The sequence below is a fragment of the Mastigoproctus giganteus genome, chromosome 5 (assembly GCF_048544385.1).
Source record: "Mastigoproctus giganteus isolate SK-2022 chromosome 5, ASM4854438v1, whole genome shotgun sequence".
In the NCBI taxonomy this organism is placed as follows: domain Eukaryota; kingdom Metazoa; phylum Arthropoda; class Arachnida; order Uropygi; family Thelyphonidae; genus Mastigoproctus; species Mastigoproctus giganteus.
Window position 1 is genome coordinate 193,638,732 of NC_143579.1, and position 22,215 is coordinate 193,660,946.

Sequence of the window (22,215 nt, forward strand, 5' to 3'; positions counted from 1 at the left end):
GTGTGACACCACGTCTCTGATATCCCAACAATATCTGCCTCTAATAGCTTAACTAGCATTTCAAGCTCATCAAATTTATTTACTATACTCCTAGCATTGGTGTACATGGAAGTATACATGCACCTTCCCACTCTTAGTTACCTGAACACAGCCCATGTATTTACTTGTTCCACTATAACTCCCAGCAGTCCTGGAAATCTCCATTACCTTGCTTTCCAGGCTGCTGCTCATTCTAATAGAAGTAGTGCAAGAATCACTTTTACCTCTGCCTTCGGCCACAGTTAACCTTTTAGTTTGTGTATCCCCCCCTCCCCAAGCAACCAGTTTTCCGACCCACCTAAGACTGCCTTTGATAGCATCAGTAAATATTCTTGGCCCCTTTCTATTTCAGTGTATGTTGTCCCTGTAGAAGCAGTCTCTCCTGCCAACAAGCACAGACCAGGCTGGAAAAAAAATTCTACCCCTTGAGCCTTGCACAATCTCTCCAGCACCGAATTGATCGAAAAGGTGCTCATCATATACTCCCTCCTATCGTGTCTGGGCAGAATTGCAGACACTTTCACATTCAACCCTAACTTTTTTTTAACATTGACCTGTACTTGTTGAGTAAATCTGCAGATCTCTTACTCTTAATGTCATTAGTTCCAAAGTGTACAGCAACATCACCTTTTGTGCCCTTAAAAGATGATATCTGCTCTTTAATGTCATCAACTTTTGCCCCTGGGAGGGCGCTGATTCTCTTTAAAAATTACAGCTGTGAATTGCAGGCTCCGAAAAAGCAATGTGTTTGCCATTTTATTACCTAATTGTTATTTTATATTGTACTCTGTACGTAGTCTTATAGTTCTAGTTACGCTGGTTATTTTTAATTTAGATAAGAGTTTTTGTAGATTACAACTTAATATACATAAAACTGTTGTTTCATTTGAATCTTGAAAATAAAGTAATAATATTATAACACAATATGTTAATTATGATTGGTAGGATACATTGAAAGGGACGTTATCAAGGGCTAACCCTCTCAATATATCCCTCCCATAATCAACAGAGCTATCAGTTTCTGTTGTCATCTGTCTGTATAACATATCCCAAAAAGGTAATATTAAAGTCTAATGGTTAGGTGTATAATTTAGTTGTTCACAGGCAAGATGACAATTTGCCTGTGAACAATTTGCCTGTAATGCTCATCCCTGAGCATTACTCATGCATTGTGCTGGAAATGAAAAACCTGTAGAATAAATTTTGTTTGATGATTAATTGAATAATCACAGCAAACTTTTCTCAGCTTCAGCATGTATGTGTATTTATTTATATATGTATATATATTGTCATCTTGACATGTTTTTTTTTTTTTTTTTATATGGAGTATTAAATGAGACCAAATAAGAAATTAGGAGAAAAAAACTTGATCCTATTTCTTACCAAAAGGCATGTTCAGTATAAAATTTGTTTGCAAACTTGGAGGAGACCTGTTACCTACTGAACTTGATAATGGATATCAATATCTTGATAACGAATATCAAGTATAAATTAATAATGAATTGTTAATGTAGTATTAGTTTTAAATTATTAATGAAATTTGAATGTATAATATTTGAATAGAAGATTTATTTTCAAAAAATAAATGTTTCAAATTTTGAAATAATTAAGTTATTTTAAAGAAAGTAATGCATGAGATTGCAGCTCCTCTAACCAGACAAGTATGTGGACACATCATGCCAACAGGTAATAGCTGATTCAATTGAAATCATTCACAGGAAACTATTATACATGTTTATACGTATAGTATTATTACAACCAATTCATATACAAGAAAAAAAAAAAAAAAAAAAAAAAAAAACCAAACCTACTGTCAGCAGAGAAATCTTGCTGCTTGGAAATCACTTTAGAGTTTCACATGATAAGCCATCATTTAAGCTTGGCCATTTCAGGGTCTTGCAAAAGCCAATAATCAGCCTCTATAGAGTACATTTCATGGTTTTCTCAAGGCATTGTCTGGTTACTCCTTTCCCAATTCGAGAGTTTTGGTATTTTCATATCTTTTATGTTTACTAGCTACTTGCCCTGTGCTGTTCCTTGTGCTCTATCTGATCAGGACAATAACTTAAGGATGCTCTTTAGATTGCACTTTTTCAGAGATTTCAAAATTATTTTCATAAACATTTTTCAGGATACCATATATGAATAGTTATAATTTATGCATTTTATGTTGTTGTTATATGTAGTTTAATTAAAAGTAGCATTATTAGTACAGTAATGTTCCATTGTGTTACAACTTCAAGTACTTAATATACTTGTAGCAGAAGCTGTATGAATTTAGAAATAAATTGAGCAAATTATGAGCTTAATTTAACACTCAGACTGACTTTCTGTTGTGAGTTCATATCATGGCACTTACAACTTCAGCACTTAAAATATGCTGGCCACCAAACAGAATGAATAGCATTAGTATTAGTAGGCGCATGATGCAAGAAAGCAAGCTTATACAGCATTATATACATCTTCTAATGCTACTGTTATTAGTGAAGTCCTCCAGGGTTTGGTGTTGGGCCCATTGTTGTTTTCTATATTTATCACTGATATTGATCAATACATATCAGGCTTAATGTCCAAGTTTGCAGATGATACAAAGATTGGTAGGGCAGTTAATGACAGTAATGATAGTATGCTCTGCAACAAGATCTAGAAAAGTTAGGCAGATGCCTGAGAAATGGCAACTGAAGTTTAACATTGACAAAAGCAAAGTATTGTTTATGGGTAGCAGTAACCCCAGAGTAATGTACCAGATATGTGGTACTGTACTCAGGGTAGCAGAAAATAAAAAAGACCGATTGTGCAGTCAGATATGAAGTTGTCTGAGTAGTCCAAACAGACTGTCAGGACAGCTCATGGGGTTTTGTCAGTGATATACAGAAATTTTGATAGCAGGGATAATAAGGTGATTATACTATTATATAAGGCAGTGGTCGGGCTACGTCTTGAGTACTTCATACAGGTCTGGAAGCCTCATTTTAGGAAGGAATTAGGGCTGCTGGAATGAGTTTAGAGAAGGGCAACAAGATTGGAGAGGGGAACAAAGAGGTGCTCTTGCAATTTGCAGATCTGAAGCAAGGAAAGCTTCAGATCTGCAAATTGCAGTACCTAGAGATTTGGCATTCACGAGGTGATCTGATTAAGGTATTTAAGGCTTTGAAGGAATTGAGCAAGCTCAGTGCTAATGGGATTCTTCTTCTTGCTCAGACCACATGCATAAGGAGACACAAACTCAAATTGAGGAAGGATGGTTGCAGAATAGATGTGCGGAAGTTTGCCTTTAGTCAACGGGTGGTTGAGTGCTATAACAAACTTTCATCTGTTGTTGTTGTGGAAATTGATATCTTAAAATTAATTCAAGGAAGAACTTGACAATATATTGGAGGGACTGGAAAGGTAAAAAAAATGAATAGTGTGCATAATGTAGAAGCAAGCTGCAAACTGAGTTTTTGGAAGTATTCAGTTAAACATTGTTCATCTTTATTTTAAATATAATTGTATTCCAAGAACCAATTTATCATTCAATAGTGCTACTCTGAGAAGAATTTTTCTTCAAATTAAAACAAATGTTTCACAAAAAAAAAGGAGAGAGAGCATAATAATTTTTGTGGTTTTGAAAGGAAAATTGTTTTCTCTTTTTATGTTATGTGTGATTCTGCAGGGATTCAATAGTTGTATAAATTTCAAATAGCTTTTTTGCTGGACTTTACTGTTTTGTTGTTCATGCCTTTTCATAATCTGTATAGGTATCCCTTTAATATTAAACTCTGTTTTTCTCTCAGAATCTCTTGAATTTGAGAGAAAAATTAAAAACTGCATCAGTTGTTGAAGATGTAATTCTATAGCCATTTTTTTTTTTCACCAGAATGAGGTTCTAAAAATTTTTCTAATTTTCCTTTTGTAATTTTCATGTGTATTTTGTATTCATATTGTATATATTTGATTCTTATACAGATTATTATTTATTTATGATTCTTCTATACCAGCTATTTATTTTCTTTTCTATTAATTTTATTTAAATTTTAATTTGAACTTTAAATGAATTACAGATCACAAATGAAATCGTGCGACAACTGATGGAGGCAAAAGGTTTCTACAGTTTAGATAAGCCTGGTGATTTTATCAGCATTGTTGACATATACTTTATAGGAGCAATGATACATCCTGGTGGAGGTCGAAATGATATTCCAAGTCGTTTGAAAAGACAGTTCTGTGTCTTTAACTGTACTCTACCATCAGCAAATTCAATAGATAAAATATTTGGTAAGTTACAGTGTTATTTATTTATCTGCTTATTTTTAATACTCCACTTTTCTACAACTCATTAATCATTATATGGAAAATTTTTTTGTTACTATTAACATAATAGATCAATCATGTTTTGAATCATATTCTTTGTTATTTTTTCTGCAACATTTATTTCTTCCATTTTCTCAAAAGGAAATAATAATATTCATAACCCCAGGGACATTCCATTCACATAGCTGGATATCATCATTCCTCTCTTTCTTGGTGATTCCCTTCTACTTTTGACTCTCTCGGGGTAACTCGGGGTTTTTTTTTTTTTTTTTTTGGCTGGTGCAACATAAGCCTCAAACTTCCTTGCACCATGTAGCTAATAATAATATTATCTAGTTTTTATCTTTTTTAACAGGTTTAGCAGATTATTATTTATTTATATATATTTTTTATTTATTAGATTAGTAAAGGCCACCACAGTCCAGTGGTCAGCCATAAGTACATGTGATTTGAGTGACTGCAGTCACATGAGTTTGAACCAAACTCATGATTTGCACAAACCTCTGTGACTGTTAAATGTGGTGCTCTTTTTAGTATTCTCTCTCAGTGTTGCGAACTCCTCTGATCACATAGCATAAAACCATAAATTTATTTTGAAGACAGCTGTACGTAAGTGGTCAAGTGCCTACTAAATATGGTAATGCTCTTGTATTATCTCTGTCTTCTGTATGCCTCTGACCTGCGTGGTCATCCCAAATTACAAACAGAAAATTTATTGTTATTCTATTTCTCCTTCTCACCTGCATGGCTGGAGATGAGAAGGAGGGATACTATGCATAATGAATCTGTTGTGCAATGGTGCCATCAGATGCTCATAAAGTCTTACGGAGACACGGTGCCCATTGTACTCATAGGGCACAATGGGCACAGTTTGCCTACATAAAGCTTTATGAGCTTATAAAGGCCTATGAAAAATTTTAGCCCAGAAAAAACTTTTTCTTAGTCTTCCATTCACATAGCTGCCTGGGGAGCTGTTAGGGCCACCAGTAAATTCCAACTGCATCAATCATGTGCTCTACGAGCAACGTCACAAAGTGTCATGCCCAGAAGTTCACTGATCTCATCCTTCCACCTAGTTCTAGGTCTTCCCCTCGATTTTTCCTTCCATTAGTTCTTCAACAGAAAGTTTTCCCCTCTTACTATATGACCAAAAAACTTGAGTTTTCTTTTGTTGGTGCAATGAAGAAGAATTTTAGGCCTGCCAATTTTATTCAATACCCGCTAATTTGTTCTTTGATCCAAGTAAGGAGTATGCAGTATTCTCCTGTGATACCACATTTCAAATGCCTCAATTTTCTTTCTGTCGACTTTTTTCAGATTCCATCCTTCACCTTTATTCTTGACCCTAAGTAATCAAATTCATCAACTTCTTTGATATCTTGCCCATTAATCTTCACTTTACTGGAACTGAGATTATCACCAATCATCATAATTTTAGTTTTACACACATTCAGAACATACATGCACTTACTTGCTTCACATACTCTCCGCAGAGTTTCTTTAAGATGATCCTTAGAAATCCAAATTAGCAAAATACCGCCCTGCCTGACACCGTTACCTATTGTGAAAAAGTGTTTCCCGTGTTGGTTTCTGCAGTTCCTTCCTGTTCCTGGTACAGTAGCTTAATCAGCTGAATTATGTGGATTGGGAAACCCATATTAGTCATCGTTTCCCATAGTTTCTCATGTTGAACACAATCAAAATCATTTGCATAATCTATAAAACACAAAATGACGGCAACATTGAATTCTTTGCATTTTTCGTAATCATTCATAGACTTAAGATCTGCCCCTTCTGAAACCTGCTTGCTAGTGTGTGAAATTAGGCTAATAATCCTGTAATTTGAGCAAATTTTCAGATCTCCTTTTTTTGGTTAGGGAATAAAAATTGATTCCTTCCAATCTGATGGCTACCATCCCGTTCCCCAAATTTTTCCAAACATTTTATGAAAAAACTCGGTGCCCTTCACACCTATAGCTTTAATCAATTCCAGGTGAATTGCCACATGTCAATTCTCTGATGGCTTTTTCGACTTCTTCCTTCAGTGGAACTGGTTCGCGATCACACTCATGAAAAGGGGTTGGCAGATCAGTAGTGTCAGCAGGTGCTCTGAAGAGCTTCTCACAGTATTCTTTCCACCTTCCTTTAATTGTTTTCTCTTCTGTTACTCTTTGGAGTCCTTAATTACATTAAGTTTTTGTTGGAACTTTTGTCTTGAGGACATCATACATCTTCTTAGTGTTGTTTTGTTTGTTGTGGTATTTGATTTCTTTACACTTTTGATTGATTAATCTTGTTTGTCCTGGCTTAAATAGTGATAGATGATTTTGCTTAGTTCCTGATACTCTTCGTTTCCTTGTACATCCTGGGCTTTTGCAGTTCTTCTCTGTTCAATAAATTTAAAAGTGGCTTCTGTAATCCATGGCTTCCTGATCTTTGACCTTTCTCTAATGTATCTATTTGCTGGATCGTTAATAATGCTTTTTGTATTTTCCCACATTTCCTCAGGCAGCATATTGTCATCTAGTTCTAATAGAGCTTGAAAGTGATTGCCTGTTTCAAGTATATAACCATTTAAAATATTTTCCGCATCCAATCGTCTAGGGAAAACCTTATTCATGATCTTTTTTCAGTTTCAGCTTGAGAATGATGTGGAGTAGCTGACATTCACTGCCAAAATCTGCTCCAGGAAGTTGTTGTTGTTATTTGGTTTTTTAGGAGCACTAGCAACTAAGGCCATATTGCTCCGGGATATGCGGTGGTCCTCCCCTGACCTTTCCGCATCCTCTGTATTTGGTAGTGACGGGCTCGAACCCCGGTCTAATCAAGAAGCATGTGCTATGCACTGCTGCTCCTTCCCACCTGGCTACGGAGGCGCCTCTCCAGGAAATGTTTTTGCTGTGATTACACTGGAATGCAACCTTTGCTGCATAAGGATGTAATCAGTTTGATTCCTTGTTTTATGATCAGGAGATTTCCATGTGTAGAGCCTTCCCGGGTACTGCTGAAAGCAGGTGTTACGTATGACAAGAATGTTCAGATGACGAAATTCAATTAAACTTTCACCCCATTCATTTCTAGTGCCAAGACCAAACTTACCACATTCCAGACTAGAAGAAACTGTCTTGCCTACTTTTGCATTAAAATCACCATTGTGTATCAAAACATCCTTTTTTGGGACCAGATCAAGAGCTGATTGGAGATTTTCATAATAAACGTCCATATCTTCATCTGTGGATGTTGAAGTCGGTGCATATGCAACTAAAACTGTGAGATTTACTGGCTGGCTCTGAAGCCTAACCGTCATCATTCTACTATTAATAGGATTGTATCCAAGAAGAGACCTTGAACATTCCTTATTCAAAATGACATTGACAGCATGTTCTTTTACTTGGTCACTTCCAGAAAAAACAACTAAAAACCCATTTCCAGTTTTGAAATGACCTTGTCCTGTCTGCATGACTTCAGTTGCTGCTGAAATGTCAATTTTATACCTATCCATTTCATTGATGACCATATGGGATGACCAAGCTAAAGAGAGTCCTGTGGCTCAGAAAAGAACTGAGGGGGGGCAGTTGCCCTCTGAATCACAGCCTTTTAAAAGGCACTACTTGCGTGATGTTTGTGGAGCAATCATTACGGGATATGATATTGCCATGGGGGATGTCTTTGTGTGTGCACGATGCAAGGAGTGTAACAAAATCAGGCGACAACTCAGCGTTGTTATGGGCCTATATGAGAGCTTGAAGGACAGGTTGGATGCCCTCCTTCAAGCTCTCATATCATATCCCCCACTTCAGATCCTTCAAGGATCTAAAGTGAGGGGCCCATCAAGCTCTCAGCTGCCCACATCAACGCCAGAGCTTGCACTTGGTCATCACGCAATACAGCGGAAACCCCCAAGGCAGAATGCGCTGGTCCCACGGGAACTAGTAGTTGTTAGTGACTCTATTGTCAAGGAAATGGGGAACATGCTTTGTAAAAAGGGTAGGTGGAACAGGACAAGGGTATGTCTGCCAGGGGCAAAGGTTGATGATGTTGTAGAGCGGATATCATCTTTTAAGGGCACAAAAGGTGATATAGTTGTAAACATTGGCACTAATGATATTAAGAATAGGAGACCGGCTGAATTACTTAACAAGTACAGGTCACTGTTGAAAAAAAGCCATGAATTAGGGTTGAATTTGAAAGTGTCTGCAATTCTGCCCAGACACGATAGGAGGGAGGATATATGATTAGAGCCTTGTCGATCAATTCGGCCCTGGAAAGATTGTGCAAGGCTCAAGAGGTAAATTTTTTTTCAGCCTGGTCTGTACTTGTTAACAGAAGGGACTGCTTCTACAGGGATAGGATACAAAAAAGGGTGCAAGAATATTTGCTGATGCTATCGAGGCAGTGTTAGGTGGGTCGGGAAACTGCTAGCTTGGGAGGGGGACTAATAGATTAACAGTAGCCACTGGCAGAGGTGAAAGTGATTCTTGCACTGCTTCTATTGGAATGAGCAGCAGCCTGGAAAACAAGATGCACGGTTTTTCAGAGAGTGCTGGGAGTCATTACGGTACAAGTAAACACATGGGTGACAGGTGTGACAGGTGCACGTAAACTTGCGTGTACACCAATGCTAGGAGTTTTGTAAATAAATTTGATGAATTTGAGGCCTTGCTCAGAGCATCAAAGGCGGTTATTGTTGTGATATCAGAGACGTTGTGTCACACAGATATAAGGAATGCAGAACTGGAATTTTGGGGAGTACAACATCTACAGAAAGGATAGACAGGATAGGAAGGGAGGAGGAGGGGTAATGCTATTAGTTAAGAAACACATAAAATCCAAGGAAGTGAAGCCAGTCGATATCGCTGGACAGTGCAGTATCGAGTCAGTTTGGTGTGACATAAGCATTGAGAGATCAAAATTGAGAGTAGGAGTGGGCTATAGGCCTAATGACTCTGATGAGTATAATAAGAAATTGTACAGGGAAATAGAGTGGGCCAGTAAATCAGAGTGTCTTATAATGGGGGATTTTAATTTCCCAGATATTGACTGGAATTTTTGTGGGTTGGTTATTCACACACTAGCAAGGCTTTTGTGGATTTATTGGATGATTGTTTTCTACATCAGCATGTTAAGGAGGCAACTACAGGGAGTAATACTCTTGATTTGATTATCAGTAGTAATTCTTCATGCATTAAAAATCTGCAGGTAAATGAACCACTAGGTGGCAGTGATCACAGTGTGCTGAAGTGGGATTTACTCAAAGAGGTAACTACCATTAGTGGTAAAGGGAAGGGTTATTGCTTTCGTAAAGGCGACTACGATGGACTGAGACAGTATTTAAATTCTATACAGTGGGACCAACTGATGATGTTACCAACAACAAATTCAAAATGGGAAGCATTCAAAGAACTTATCTTGGAAGCTACTAGGCTTTACATACCAACTGAGAAATATTGTTCAAGGTTTAGTCCTAAATGGATGTCAGATGAATTAATGAGACATATGGCAGAGAAGAAAAATGCATGGGATACATATAAATTAACACATGAAACAGAAGCCTATGATAGATATAAATTAATCTGTAACCAAGTTACAAAGGAGGTTATGCAGGCAAAGGCAGATTACGAGAAATCTTTGGCAAGGGATGCAAAGAAAAACAGCAAATAGTTCTTTACTTATGTAAACTCTAGAAGGAAGGGGATGAATCAGATTGGTCCACTAGATATCGATGGTTCAACTGTTGATGATCCTGCTCAGGCAGCTAACAAACTAAATGAATATTTTGCATCGACATTCACACATGAGGAGTTATTCAACTCTGGCAGTAAGCTAGATAATCTTGAAATAACTGAGAGTAAAATGTAGGAGAAATTGTTGAAAATAAATGCAAGAAAGGCACCTGGGGTGGATGGGATCTATCCAGTTATATTAAAGGAGGCAGTAAAAGAAGCAAGCAAACCCTTAGCCGTAATTATGAGAGCTTCCTTGGACTCAGGGGGAAGTACCCGTAGACTGGAGATGTGCAAATGTGACCCCAATTCACAAAGGAGGATCGAAGGCTGACACAATTAATTATAGACCTGTGAGTTTAACTTCTTTTCCAGGAAAATTAATGGAGGCACTGGTTAAAGAAGCACTGCAGGTTCATATAGACAAGACTTCAGTTATAACTCGGACACAGCATGGTTTTGTTAAGGGGAAGTCTTGCCAGACCAATTTGATTGGATACTATGATGCAGTCACAAAAGAACTGGATGCAGGGAATAATTTTGATATAATATACTTTGATATTAGAAAGGATTTTGATACTGTTGCACATGGAAGGCTGCTGCACAATTTGGAGCAGTGTGGCATTGGAGGCAAATTGCTGCTATGGATAAAGGGGTGGTTGAGGGGGAGAAGACAGAGAGTGGTAATCAATGTACACTGCTCATCATGGACTAATTTTATTAGTGGAGTCCCTCAGGGTTCAGTGTTGGGTCCATTTTTGTTTTCTGTATTTATAAATAATATTGATGATGGTATATCAAGCTTAATGTCCAAGTTTGCAGATGATACAAAGGTTGGCAGGGCTGTTAAGGATACTACTGATGCTATGCTGCTGCAACAGTATCTGGAAAGGTTGAGCAGATGGGCTGAGAGGTGGCAAATGGAGTTTAACATTGACAAGTTTAACATTAACATTGTAAAGTACTACATATGGGAAACAGCAACCCCAGAGCAACATACCAACTGTGGTACTACATTGACAGTAGTAAAGAATGAAAAGGACCTGGGGTAATTGTGCAGGCAGATATGAAGTTCTCTGAGCAGTGCAAACAGGCTGCAAGGGTCGCTCATGGTGTCTTGTCAAAGATATACAGGAATTTTTCTTGCAGGGATAAGGAAATGATTATTCCCTTGTATAAGGCAATGGTCAGGCCACACCTTGAGTACTGTATACAGGTCTGGGGGCCTCATTTCAAGAAGGAGGTAGAGCTCCTGGAACGAGTACAGAGAAGGGCAACAAAATTAGTGAATGGAACAAAGGGTTGCTCTTATGAAGAAAGTCTTTTAAGTTTTGCAAATTACAGTGTCTGGAGACTAGGCACCGGCAAGGTGATCTGATAGAGGTGTATAAAGCCTTGAATAGTTTGAACATGCTCAACGCTGATGAAATTCTGCCTTTTGCTCAGAATAATCACCTGAGAGGGCATAAATTCAAATTGAGACAAGACAGATGTAGGACAGATGTGCGGAAATTTGCCTTTAGCCAGCGGGTGGTTGGTTGGTGGAACAGACTTTCATCCCTTGTTGTGGAAGTTGATAACCTAAATAAATTTAAGGTTCAGCTGGACAGGTATTTTGAACGAAAGGAGGGGTGAAGCGGAAGTGTGTTTTTTTGGCTGATGTTTCATGAGTTTGCTTTCTTGCTTCATATGCCTCTGCTAATGCTAAAATGCTAATATCCATCTTGCCTTCTTTTAAACTATTTACATTCCATGTGGCCATGTTTACCCTCTTCTTTCTTAAATTTATCTTTTCAGGGCACACAGTGGCATCCGGAATCTGGTTAACAGCAGTTTTGGAGTTTTTTTTGTTGTGGTCTCTGTTGCATCAGATAAAGTCGGGGTATACCATTGCCTACCTATCGGGATCTTGTTAACAGCGGTTTTGTAGTTGTTTTTGTTGTAGTTTCTGTGGCATCAGATAATGTGGTGGTATACCATTGCCTACCCCGCCAACCGATTTTGATAGGTGACGGCTTTAATCATAGGAGTCATTGTCATGTATCGCACAAGAGGCTCGGAAAGAGAAAGATGACTATAGCAGAGCTTATTGCAGAAAAGCTGATTACAGCTGGCTTTTGCCTGGTTTTCAGAGGTCTTTGTTTTTATATATATATATATATATACAGGGTGTCTCAAAAATATTGGTACGAACGTTTAAGGGAGATAGGTAACATCTAAAGGAATGTGAATCGCATAGGAACCCATTAACGGAAACGTCGCCGTAAGTCGGTGAAGGAAAATTTCTGGTTTACTCATTCAAGTAATCGTCACCCAACGAAGAGCATGCATCGATATACAAACTGTGAACTGGCAGACATGCACCTAGTGTATGGACTAGCAGAGGGCCCACACGGTGTGTGCCCCCATGCAGCACAACATCGCTTCGCAATAAATGTGTGGGCAGGTATGGTTGGTGACTGCTTAGTCGGCCCATACCTGTTTCCATCCCGCATGAACTCCGCTAAATATCGGATCTTTCTTGAACAAGTTCTACCAGGGTTATTTGACTATGCAACATTTGGTTTCAACATGACGGGGCGCCTGCCCATTATGGAAGGTGTGTTCGTGACCATTTGAACAGGCGTTTTGGGTGTCGATGGATTGGCTTTGGTGGACCCGTTGCCTGGCCCTCATGCCCACGTGATTTATCGAGCCTTGATTTCTTTCTGTGGGGGAACCCTCAAATCTATTGTGTATGAATCACCTTTGGAGACGGAAATGGATCTCGTGGCAAGACTCCTCTGTGCTGCTGCTACTGACAAAGAAACTCCAGGTGTATTCTACTGTGTCTGCCAATCCATGCTGCGTCAGTGTCACCCATGCATCGCGTCTCATGGTGGAACCTTTGAGCATCTGTTGTAACATCATGAAATGCATCCATCTCATACTCCATTGTTAATATTATGTCAAATAAATGTTTGCCACTAATTACTGTTTTGTGGCATTTCTGCTTCTTGTGCCTCTGCTACCACTTTCCCGTGATGTTTCCGGTTATGGGTTCCTATGCGATTCACATTCCTTTAGATGTTACCTACCTCCCCTAAACATTTGTACCAATATTTTTGAGACACCCTCTATATATATATATATATATATATTATTCATTAGATTCGCACCATTAATTTTTATATCTTCAGTCAATGAATTTATTCATAAGGTGACACTGATTTCTTATGTTTTAAAATATTTGCTCCTGTCTTTCAAAATTTAAATTCCTTTCCTATAGCGTTAAACTGCTTCATAATCTGTATTCTCCGAACGTGCTAACCGTTAAAACTTTTATTTTAGTCTTAGAGCCTAAATATTTACCACTCAGACATAAAATGTATGTCTAATGGATCCTCTTCTTCCTTAGTGAGATGTATTTTAAGTTTTTTCTGCTTCAAAATGACTCAAAAATGGCAAAAAAAAATCTGTTAAATAAAATTTAGTTATTTACTTTATTTGAATTACTTTACAAGATTGTATTATTATAATAGTATATCTATAAATGTTGAAATATATATATATATATATATATATATATGTATATGCATGTTTATTAGGTTATATAGAAATATATACATGCATGTTTATTAGGTTATATAGAAATATATACATGCATGTTTATTAGGTTAAATCTCTAGTCATTAAACAATATACAGGTCTGACCTAAATATTTTATGGAATACATGTAAAATATTTATCTTGTACCTCTAGAGACTTTAATCTGAGCCTGCCTTTCTTCCTAAGACATGATGGGGTTGGAGGGGAGGCAAAATGTTTGTAGCGGATATTGCATTTTATATTATACTTATAGACAAGTTCAGGTCAATTTGTATGCCTTTGTCAGAAAGGAAAACTTCAGAATTTGTCCTGAGATTTGCCCAAATACCTAAAATTCTACTATGAATGAAAAATTTAAAAGGCCACTTTAAAAAATTTATTCTAATTACTGAACAGGATTTGCTAAACCATTCTCAAATGAGTGATAAGTACTGAAAAAATGTACTGTCATAGAAGACCAGATAGGAAAGTGACATATTGTTTCATGGGGATCAGCTGGTAAGAAATGACTGATTCACAATCAGAATTAAAAATGAAAAAATTCTTTTAGAATTGACCATCAGAAAAGCTTTTATAAAATTTCATGTCACAAAACTATAAAATAATCCCATAAGTTTGGGGGGGGGAGAACCACCTTTGTACTTTCAAGTTATATGTACCCCTGTTTGTACAATTTTCATTTAATCTGCTTTTATAACACTGATATGAAGAGTATATACACATATTTTTCCAGTTGTTTTACTCTAGCATACCTTATTGCTTTTTCTTCAAATAGGACTCGGAGGTTGGGAAAGTTTTGACTCATAATAACTGCAATGAAACACACCAACCATCTATGACTAAAGTTTTATTAAAATAATAATAAAATAAGACAGGATAAAATTTGTTGTAAAAATAAAAATAAAATACACTGACTGTAAAGTTAAAAGCAATAAAATGACAGGTAAAATTTAAATATTTGAAATCAATTAAAATATGCAAAATTAAAAGTGATAAAAACAACCATTGCTTTTCAAAGGCCTTCTTTATCAATAGTAAAATGTAACTGTTATGGCGCTTCCTTAAATAACATTAGCAGGATCACTGCTCGCAGCATGTGTTACTGTAAGAGCATGGGCATTATCCTCTACATGTACATGGAGACTGGAAGTGGCTTGGGAGCGGGCCAAGCAGAGGTGCTGTTCATCCTGTCCAAGAATTATGGTTTCAAAGAGGGGGGGGGGGTTGAATACTGATTCCCTTATCTCTGTTGATGGTATTATGTTCCGTGGAACAAATCTGCAAGCTCTTGAGCCATTTTTGGTTCCACTACCTATGTGAACAATCAATGATGACAGATCGCCTGAAGAAATTTGGTGATTCTCCTCCCAGAAATGTTCAGCTATGGCAGGTTTCCCATAGTCTGCAGTCTTTAACTTTAAACTGTTATTCATGATTGGTACTCGGCACTTTATTATGTTAATATGTTCCCCATACGATCTTTGAATGTGCGTTTTGTCTCTCCAACATAGCACTCCCCACAGTCCAGACATTTGATTTCATATATGACCCCACTTGTACCTTCAATAGGTGCAGGAACTTATTGAGACTGGTACCTATTTAGACTGGTATCTATTCTTTTAAGGTGTAAATGAGTGATTATTGCACCTTAGAAGAATAGACAACACTATCCAAATGGCTAATTTTCACCCATTGGTATAAAATTTGGAGAGTATTGGGGGGAATATGATGATGATGATGTTCATTGATACCATTGCATATGAGATGTAGAAAGAAATAGTCTTGTATAATAAACAGTTACTCTTGGACAGCAGTCATGGAATTTGCTCCTGATGACCATCTTCACCCTGTTCCCTCACCCTTCAGTCAATATGTGAAGAACAAGCATATTTAAAACTGTTATCCAAGATTGGTACTTGCAACTGCAGGGTAGTTGCAAGTACCTCTCTGTTACTTCACGCCTTACACTAAATCCTAGTTTCCATATGATATGAATACCGATTGCTTTTCAAAGGCCTCCTTTATCAACAGTAAAATGTAACTGTCATGGCACATCCTTACATAACATCAGTAGTCTAAGTAAATTGTGGACAAAATAAATTGATCTGAAAATAAATAAATAAAAGTAAATTGATCTGGAGGACAATAGTCATCCACGTGACCACTTTGTTACAATTCCGGTTTCATTTTCAGAGTGTGAAATTGTTGTTCACTGTGTTATCAGTGAACATGATGACGGATCGCCTCCATATAATTTACATATAATAGTTATTTTATTTTGATCTTGTTATTTGTTTCAATTTCTGAGTGCAGCATTCCTGTTCACTGTGTAATCACACAAGTATTTTATTTACATGTAACTGAATGTTGCCTTTTCACATTCTAAAAAAATTAGCATTGATGATTTTCAAAATCTTTATGACCTCACTGAAGAAAAATGAACCTTTATACCATACAGTAGCAAATTTAAAATTGAGAAAGGAGTTTGACAAGGAGACACAATATCTCCTAAACCATTTATGATTTGAAGATGACATTGTGGTCATAAGCCATGATCCCAAAGAATTAGAGGAAAATCTTAATCAGTTACACAGAGTTAGTAAGAATTTTGGACTAAAGATGAATATGGCTAAAAGTAATGATGAACAAGTATGCCTCTGAAAGGAAAATAATGATTGAAGGAGCAGTAACTGAAAAGGTGGAGTCATATACTTATCTGGGACAAGTCATTAGCTGTAATAATGACAAATGGCTGGAAGTCAAGAGAAGAATAAATTTTGGATAGATAGCATTCAGGAAATATAGTCACATACTGAGGAGCAATATCCCAATTTGTCTGAAACATAAAATAATGAACCAATGAAATGAACCCTACCATGACTTATGGAAGTGAAACTTGGGCACTCACCCTGAGAACTACACAGCAAAGAATGGAACCAATTATACTGGGAATCAGATTGTTAAATAAGAAGAGAAACACATGGATTAGGCAGCAAACTTGAGTAAAGGACATTCTTATCAAAACTAAAGAACTAGAATGGTCTTGGGCAGGACACATTGCCCGAAGACATAATGACAGATGGACTAAGAAAATAACAGAATGGTACCCAAGAGAAGCTAGAAGAAAACCTAGAAGACAGCGAACGAAGATGGACAGATTAAATTCATGAGTTTGTCGGTAGTAAATGGATGGCCATTGCACAAAACAGAAGGAACTTGAAAGTTGCCGGAGAGGCCTTCATCCTGCAATGGATTTAAAATGTCCGATGATGATGATTATTTTAGTGCTGAGAGTGAATCACCTGTTAGAACTGATTAATGACTGCACAGATTATGAACTAAACAGGAGCATCAAGAAGTGGACTCAGTGAGGCTGTCTGCCCAAAGGCCTATACAGCCCCCCCTAATACTACATAATTATGTTGCAAAGATGGAGACAATATTGATTCAGTATTGTCTCCATCTAGTGATCATGATTCTTCTGAAACCTGATTATTACAAAAAAGTATTTTAACGATTTCCTTAATTGTGTGTGTGTGTGTGTGTGTGTGTGTGTGTGTGTGTGTGTGTGTGTGTGTGTGTGTGTGTGTGTGTGTGTGTGTGTGTGTGTGTGTGTGTGTGTCACAGCGAATGAAAATCTACATGGCCTCACTGATGAAAAAAATATTCATTTGAAATATCCTTTATATCATATAAATGACTTGCAAATCTTTACTTTTTTTGAACATTGCCTGTTTTAATAATAATATTTTATAATTTTGAACTTAAACAAAAGGACAATAGTTGTCCATTGATTAATGGTGTTGCCAAGATCCTTGTGCCTGCTGAAGGGTTAAGAAATTTATAATACCTCTCCACCCGCTTCTGAGTGGCTGCTGTTCTTCAAAACCTACATTCCCTATTTTTGTTACTATAGCCCCTTTCAGCAGAAAATCTACCATTGGGAAGCTATTCGTGCCCCAGAAGATGGTCTCTGTGACATTTCCAAATGATTATATTGCCTATCATAAATGGACTACACCATTGCAGATGGATTTTGTTCCCTGGTGGATGCTCATGGTATTTGTCATCTTAAGTTACTAAACATCAAATAACACCTGACATCTCAGAAAAAAGACAATAGTTATCCACATGACTGTTATCCATTTGGAAGGTGAAATGGGTTTTTTTTTGGTTGATGCTGTATAAGTTTGCTCCCTCTTGCATAATTTGCGACACATACTACCATTTTGAAACTGTGGCATGAGGGATGAGTACATAGATGCTGCAAAAACATTAGAAGGATATGCTTACTTTAACAAATGTTTAACAAATGTTGTTTAACAACTTTTACCAGCACAGTACAAAAAATAAACATATTCTACTTTTTGGATGTATTATAGCAAAACAGTTGTTTTTCATTTGATTCACCCTTTTCAGTTTATGGCTTAATGAGAAGTAGTGAAACAGCTGTAGTATGCATTTCCAAAGTAGGTACAAAGCAACAGTGCTTATTGATACAGTTTTCTACTGTTTCTTGGAATAATGCATCCCAAAAACTGGAAAATTAACTTAGTCATCTGTTAGTTAGTAATAATTACTGCAGTAATATGCATTGAGAACCATCCCAGAAGGGTCTTATATTTTATTGCTATAGCAAAATGCAAATATCAGTAGCTATTTATAGAACTAATAATGGTATTGTAGTATTTTTATCAAATCATTTTGAACAGGTGACTAGGAAAATTTACCTGTTAATGTCTTGCATTTAAGCTGCCATAAAATATTGTTTTTCTGCAAGAATCTGCATTTAACCCTTCAATAGGCGCATGGATGAATATAGTCATTCATGGAATTTTAAATTTGTGCCAGTAAATGATAATTGTACTTGCATCTGTGCAGCTCTCAATACCTTCCTATCTTGTTTGTTTGTTTGTTTGTTTGTTATTTGGTTTTTAGGAGCATTAGCAACTAAGGCCATATTGCTCCGGGAATATGCGGTGATCATTCCCTGATCTTTCCGCATCCCCGTATTTGGTGGTGACGGGATCGAACCCCGGTCTAATCAAGAAGCGTGCGTTACGCACTGCTGCTTCTTCCCACCTGGCTACGGAGGCGCCCCTTCCTATCTTAATCTAATTTATTGTTTCTGTGTGAATCAAGGTTAGTTGATGGTTAGTTTTCTGAGTAATTTGCACACAAATTGGCCTGGAGGCTAATAGTCATCCATGTGACTAATCTCATTACAGTCCTACTTTCCATTTCACATTACTGCATTCTAGTTCACTGTTGATTCCCATAGCTATTTTATTCTGTCCTTATTATGATTTCAGTTGTTGCTTCAATTTTAGAGTGCAGTGTTTTCATTTGCTCTTATTTTATTTGTGTATGTAGATTTTGCCATGTTGTGTTCTGAAAGAATTAGAGTAGGCAATTTTAGTGCTAAGAGTGAAGCACAATTGTTACAGTGATAAATAATTGTATTATTATTATTATTATTATTATTAGCCATATGGTGCAAGGAAGCCTGAGACAAGTCAAAAATAAATTCCCAATCTACCCTGAGAGAGAGAGAGAGGGGGGAGAGAGTCAGAAGCAGAAAGGAATCACCAAGAAAGATAAGAATGATGATATCTAGCTCAGGACCCTGGGTTTGCCAAGCCCATACTCACCAGATGTGAGCCCCTGGGGTTAAAAGCTAACTACACCTGGTATTCCCAGTTAGGCACCCTCCCAAGTAGTAACCGGGCCTAATGCTGCTTAACTTTGGTGACTGAACGAGAACCAGTGCATTCAGCCTAGTATGATAGTTGGCTATGTACTTGGCATATAAATCCGCCTACTTTAACGTAACATAACCTAACTTATGTTTACTCTAATAAAATGTCATTATTTCTCAGAAGAAATATTTCTTCTAAATATGTAGTACATACTGTATATCATGGAAACCTATGTTCTATTAGTATTGGACATTAGATTATTCCATGATGTGCCTTTTATAAATAAAAATCTACTGAATGATAGAATAATCATAACTGACACAAATATTCAATATTTCTATCATCATTGATAGAATATTCACCACTGATGATTGATGCAAATATTCTATCAACATTGAACACTACGTGATTGTTTATGGCCATCCTTTTCTTCCAGAAATTTAAAACCATTTTATAATGTCTCTGAATAGATCAATATGAACACCTATTATGAAATTTCAAAGGGACAAAGAATTCTCCAGCTTAAAAATGAATTTTAAACTGGAGGACAGTAGTCATTCACATGACTGGAAGTGTCACAAAAGGAGCTTCTTAACCCTTACTAAAGGGCTAAAAAATTCAAAATATGCAGATAAAAAAAAAAAAGAAAGAAAGATCAACAGAAGTGACAAGATGCAAAATGGCAGTCATGAATAAAAGGAATGTTTTCAAAAGAGTTAGAATGCTTTGAAGGTTATGCAGTGCCCTCATTTACTCTTGTTTTATTTGTGTATGTTGATTTTGCCATGTTGTGTTCTGAAAGAATTAGATATGTTGGTGATTGGTTTAGCTATAATTTTATTCATAACTAATCATTCAGTGAATGCTTAGCATACACTCACACACGTCATGCTGGTGCGTGCGTGTGTGTGCGCATGCCAAGTAATGTATTAAGGCTTCATTATGAACAGGTGAATCTATGTTTAAAATGCTGCCTTGTGCATGTATTATGTATGTATGTATGTATTACTTGTGTATATTCTGAAGGCACTATCAGCATCACATACAATCCTTTCCTCTGAAATATTTTTCTATTTTTGCTAAAAAGCAAGGGATTGAAGTTTCCTACTTAAATCCTTTGCTTTCTGAAATAGATATTTCTGAGTGTCTAACAGTGTCATCCTCAATATTTTTAACTGTCTGTGATCGTATATTTAGTAACCATCAACTACCAGCAGATGACTGTTTCAAATCCCAGCATAGCTATGGATGTTAATGAAGTCCCCTCTAGACAAGCTAACAGCTTTATAATTTATAAGAAATGTATTATAGTAATAAAAAAAAAAATATGCATGAATCTACCTTAATGTAATTTCGGTCAAATCTTTCACAAAATTTAAGTATTAAATAATTCACTTTTATGAAAATTATTTTGTTTGAGTTTAACTTGTTTGCAAATCCCTGCTCTTAATTAAGCAGATAATCTTTCTATATAATGGGCTAGATATACAAATAGGTAAAGACCTTTAAAGGCAAGTTATGGTATAAAAAACTAAAGTTTAAAGAAAAGTGTTAGCCTATTTGGGATTAAAATCCCGTTAATTAGCCCAATTAGTGTTAGTTACATAGTATGGGGCATTCTTGTAATTGATACCAAATGTGTAATAACACTAAATAAAGGGTAGTCAGTGCATATTTCCAGTTCCTTATGCATTAAGGAAAAGTAGGTGAATTAATAGGGGAGTTTCAATTCCAGTTTTGGTTTTTTATCACTTTTTGTAAGTAAAGAATATTTTTAATAATGCAATTTGTTAATATAAAACTAAATTATGCTCATGTTCTCACAGGTATTATTGGATGTGGATACTTTTGTTCTACGAGGTTTGAAGCAGAAGTAATAAATCTTATTCCTTTACTTGTTCCTGCAACAAGAATTCTTTGGCAGTATGTGAAGGTAAAACACTTATTCTGTGACACTGATTGAAATAATCAACTTAAACTCTTACCTTTTTATTATTTCTGTAAGGTGCTGTATTTAAATAATCCAACACTTATTTAAAATACTTTATGGAATTATGAATTCTAGAGCTCTTTTTAACTAAATTCAAGTTTATAAAAATTACCCCCCCCCCATTTCTTTAAATTAATTTTAAAAAGATCAGGTGCACTCTAGCTGTGGATGTGAAAGGGAAAAAAAAAATCAAATATATGAATCAGTTTGGTGAGCAGCCAAAGGAAAAGTCTAATATTAAAAATCAGTACCAAACCCAAAATTCAATAAAATCTTTTCAAAAAATGTCATCAACGAATGTCTGTCACTAAATGACTTACAAGAAATTTAAATACAGTAGAGCATCAGTTATCCGGAATAATTAATGTCAGATCTCTTCGCGAAAGCAAAATTTTCTGGATAATTAAACATAAGGTCAAATTAAATAAATTCTGTTATTGAAGTAAAAGAAAAAGACTTTAAATATCTTGAAAAAAAAATTATTTAATTTAAAAAAAAAAAAATAATAATAATAACTTATACATAAAAATTTGCACAGCTACATATGTGCAAATTTCATATTTGGATAGACATTTCTTATCATATTTAGTAGAAATTTTACTGAAAATTTTATGTGGAAAAAAATTTAAAGTAATTTTTTAAAATAACGTTTGATTTTTTTTTTTTTTTTGTTTTGTTTGTTATGACTTTTTTTTTTTTTGCAAAATCTCTCAAGTTCCTTAATAATATCAATTTGATTATATCGCATTCTTCCTGGTTTTCTGCCCATTTTGGTTCTGTTTCTTTTCATTGACATTTTACCATAAAAAACTGAGAAAAATAATAAATCACACAGTTTTGGACTGATAATACAAAATGAAGAAAACAAAATATATCATGGAAA

At 36.1% G+C, this 22,215-nt stretch overlaps 1 protein-coding gene and 1 pseudogene across 1 annotated transcript in view; one reads left to right on the top strand and one right to left on the bottom strand.

The window, feature by feature from the left end:
* LOC150085960 (dynein axonemal heavy chain 8-like) overlaps positions 1-22,215 on the top strand; it is a 1,559,705-nt gene that overhangs the window by 903,240 nt on the left and 634,250 nt on the right. Inside the window, exons 53-54 of the mRNA XM_090374756.1 lie at positions 4,083-4,296; positions 21,169-21,275. Coding sequence (XP_090230882.1) covers positions 4,083-4,296; positions 21,169-21,275 — 321 coding nt within the window. The remainder of the gene's footprint in view (positions 1-4,082; positions 4,297-21,168; positions 21,276-22,215) is intronic.
* On the bottom strand, positions 19,319-19,437 carry LOC150085961 (5S ribosomal RNA; annotated as a pseudogene).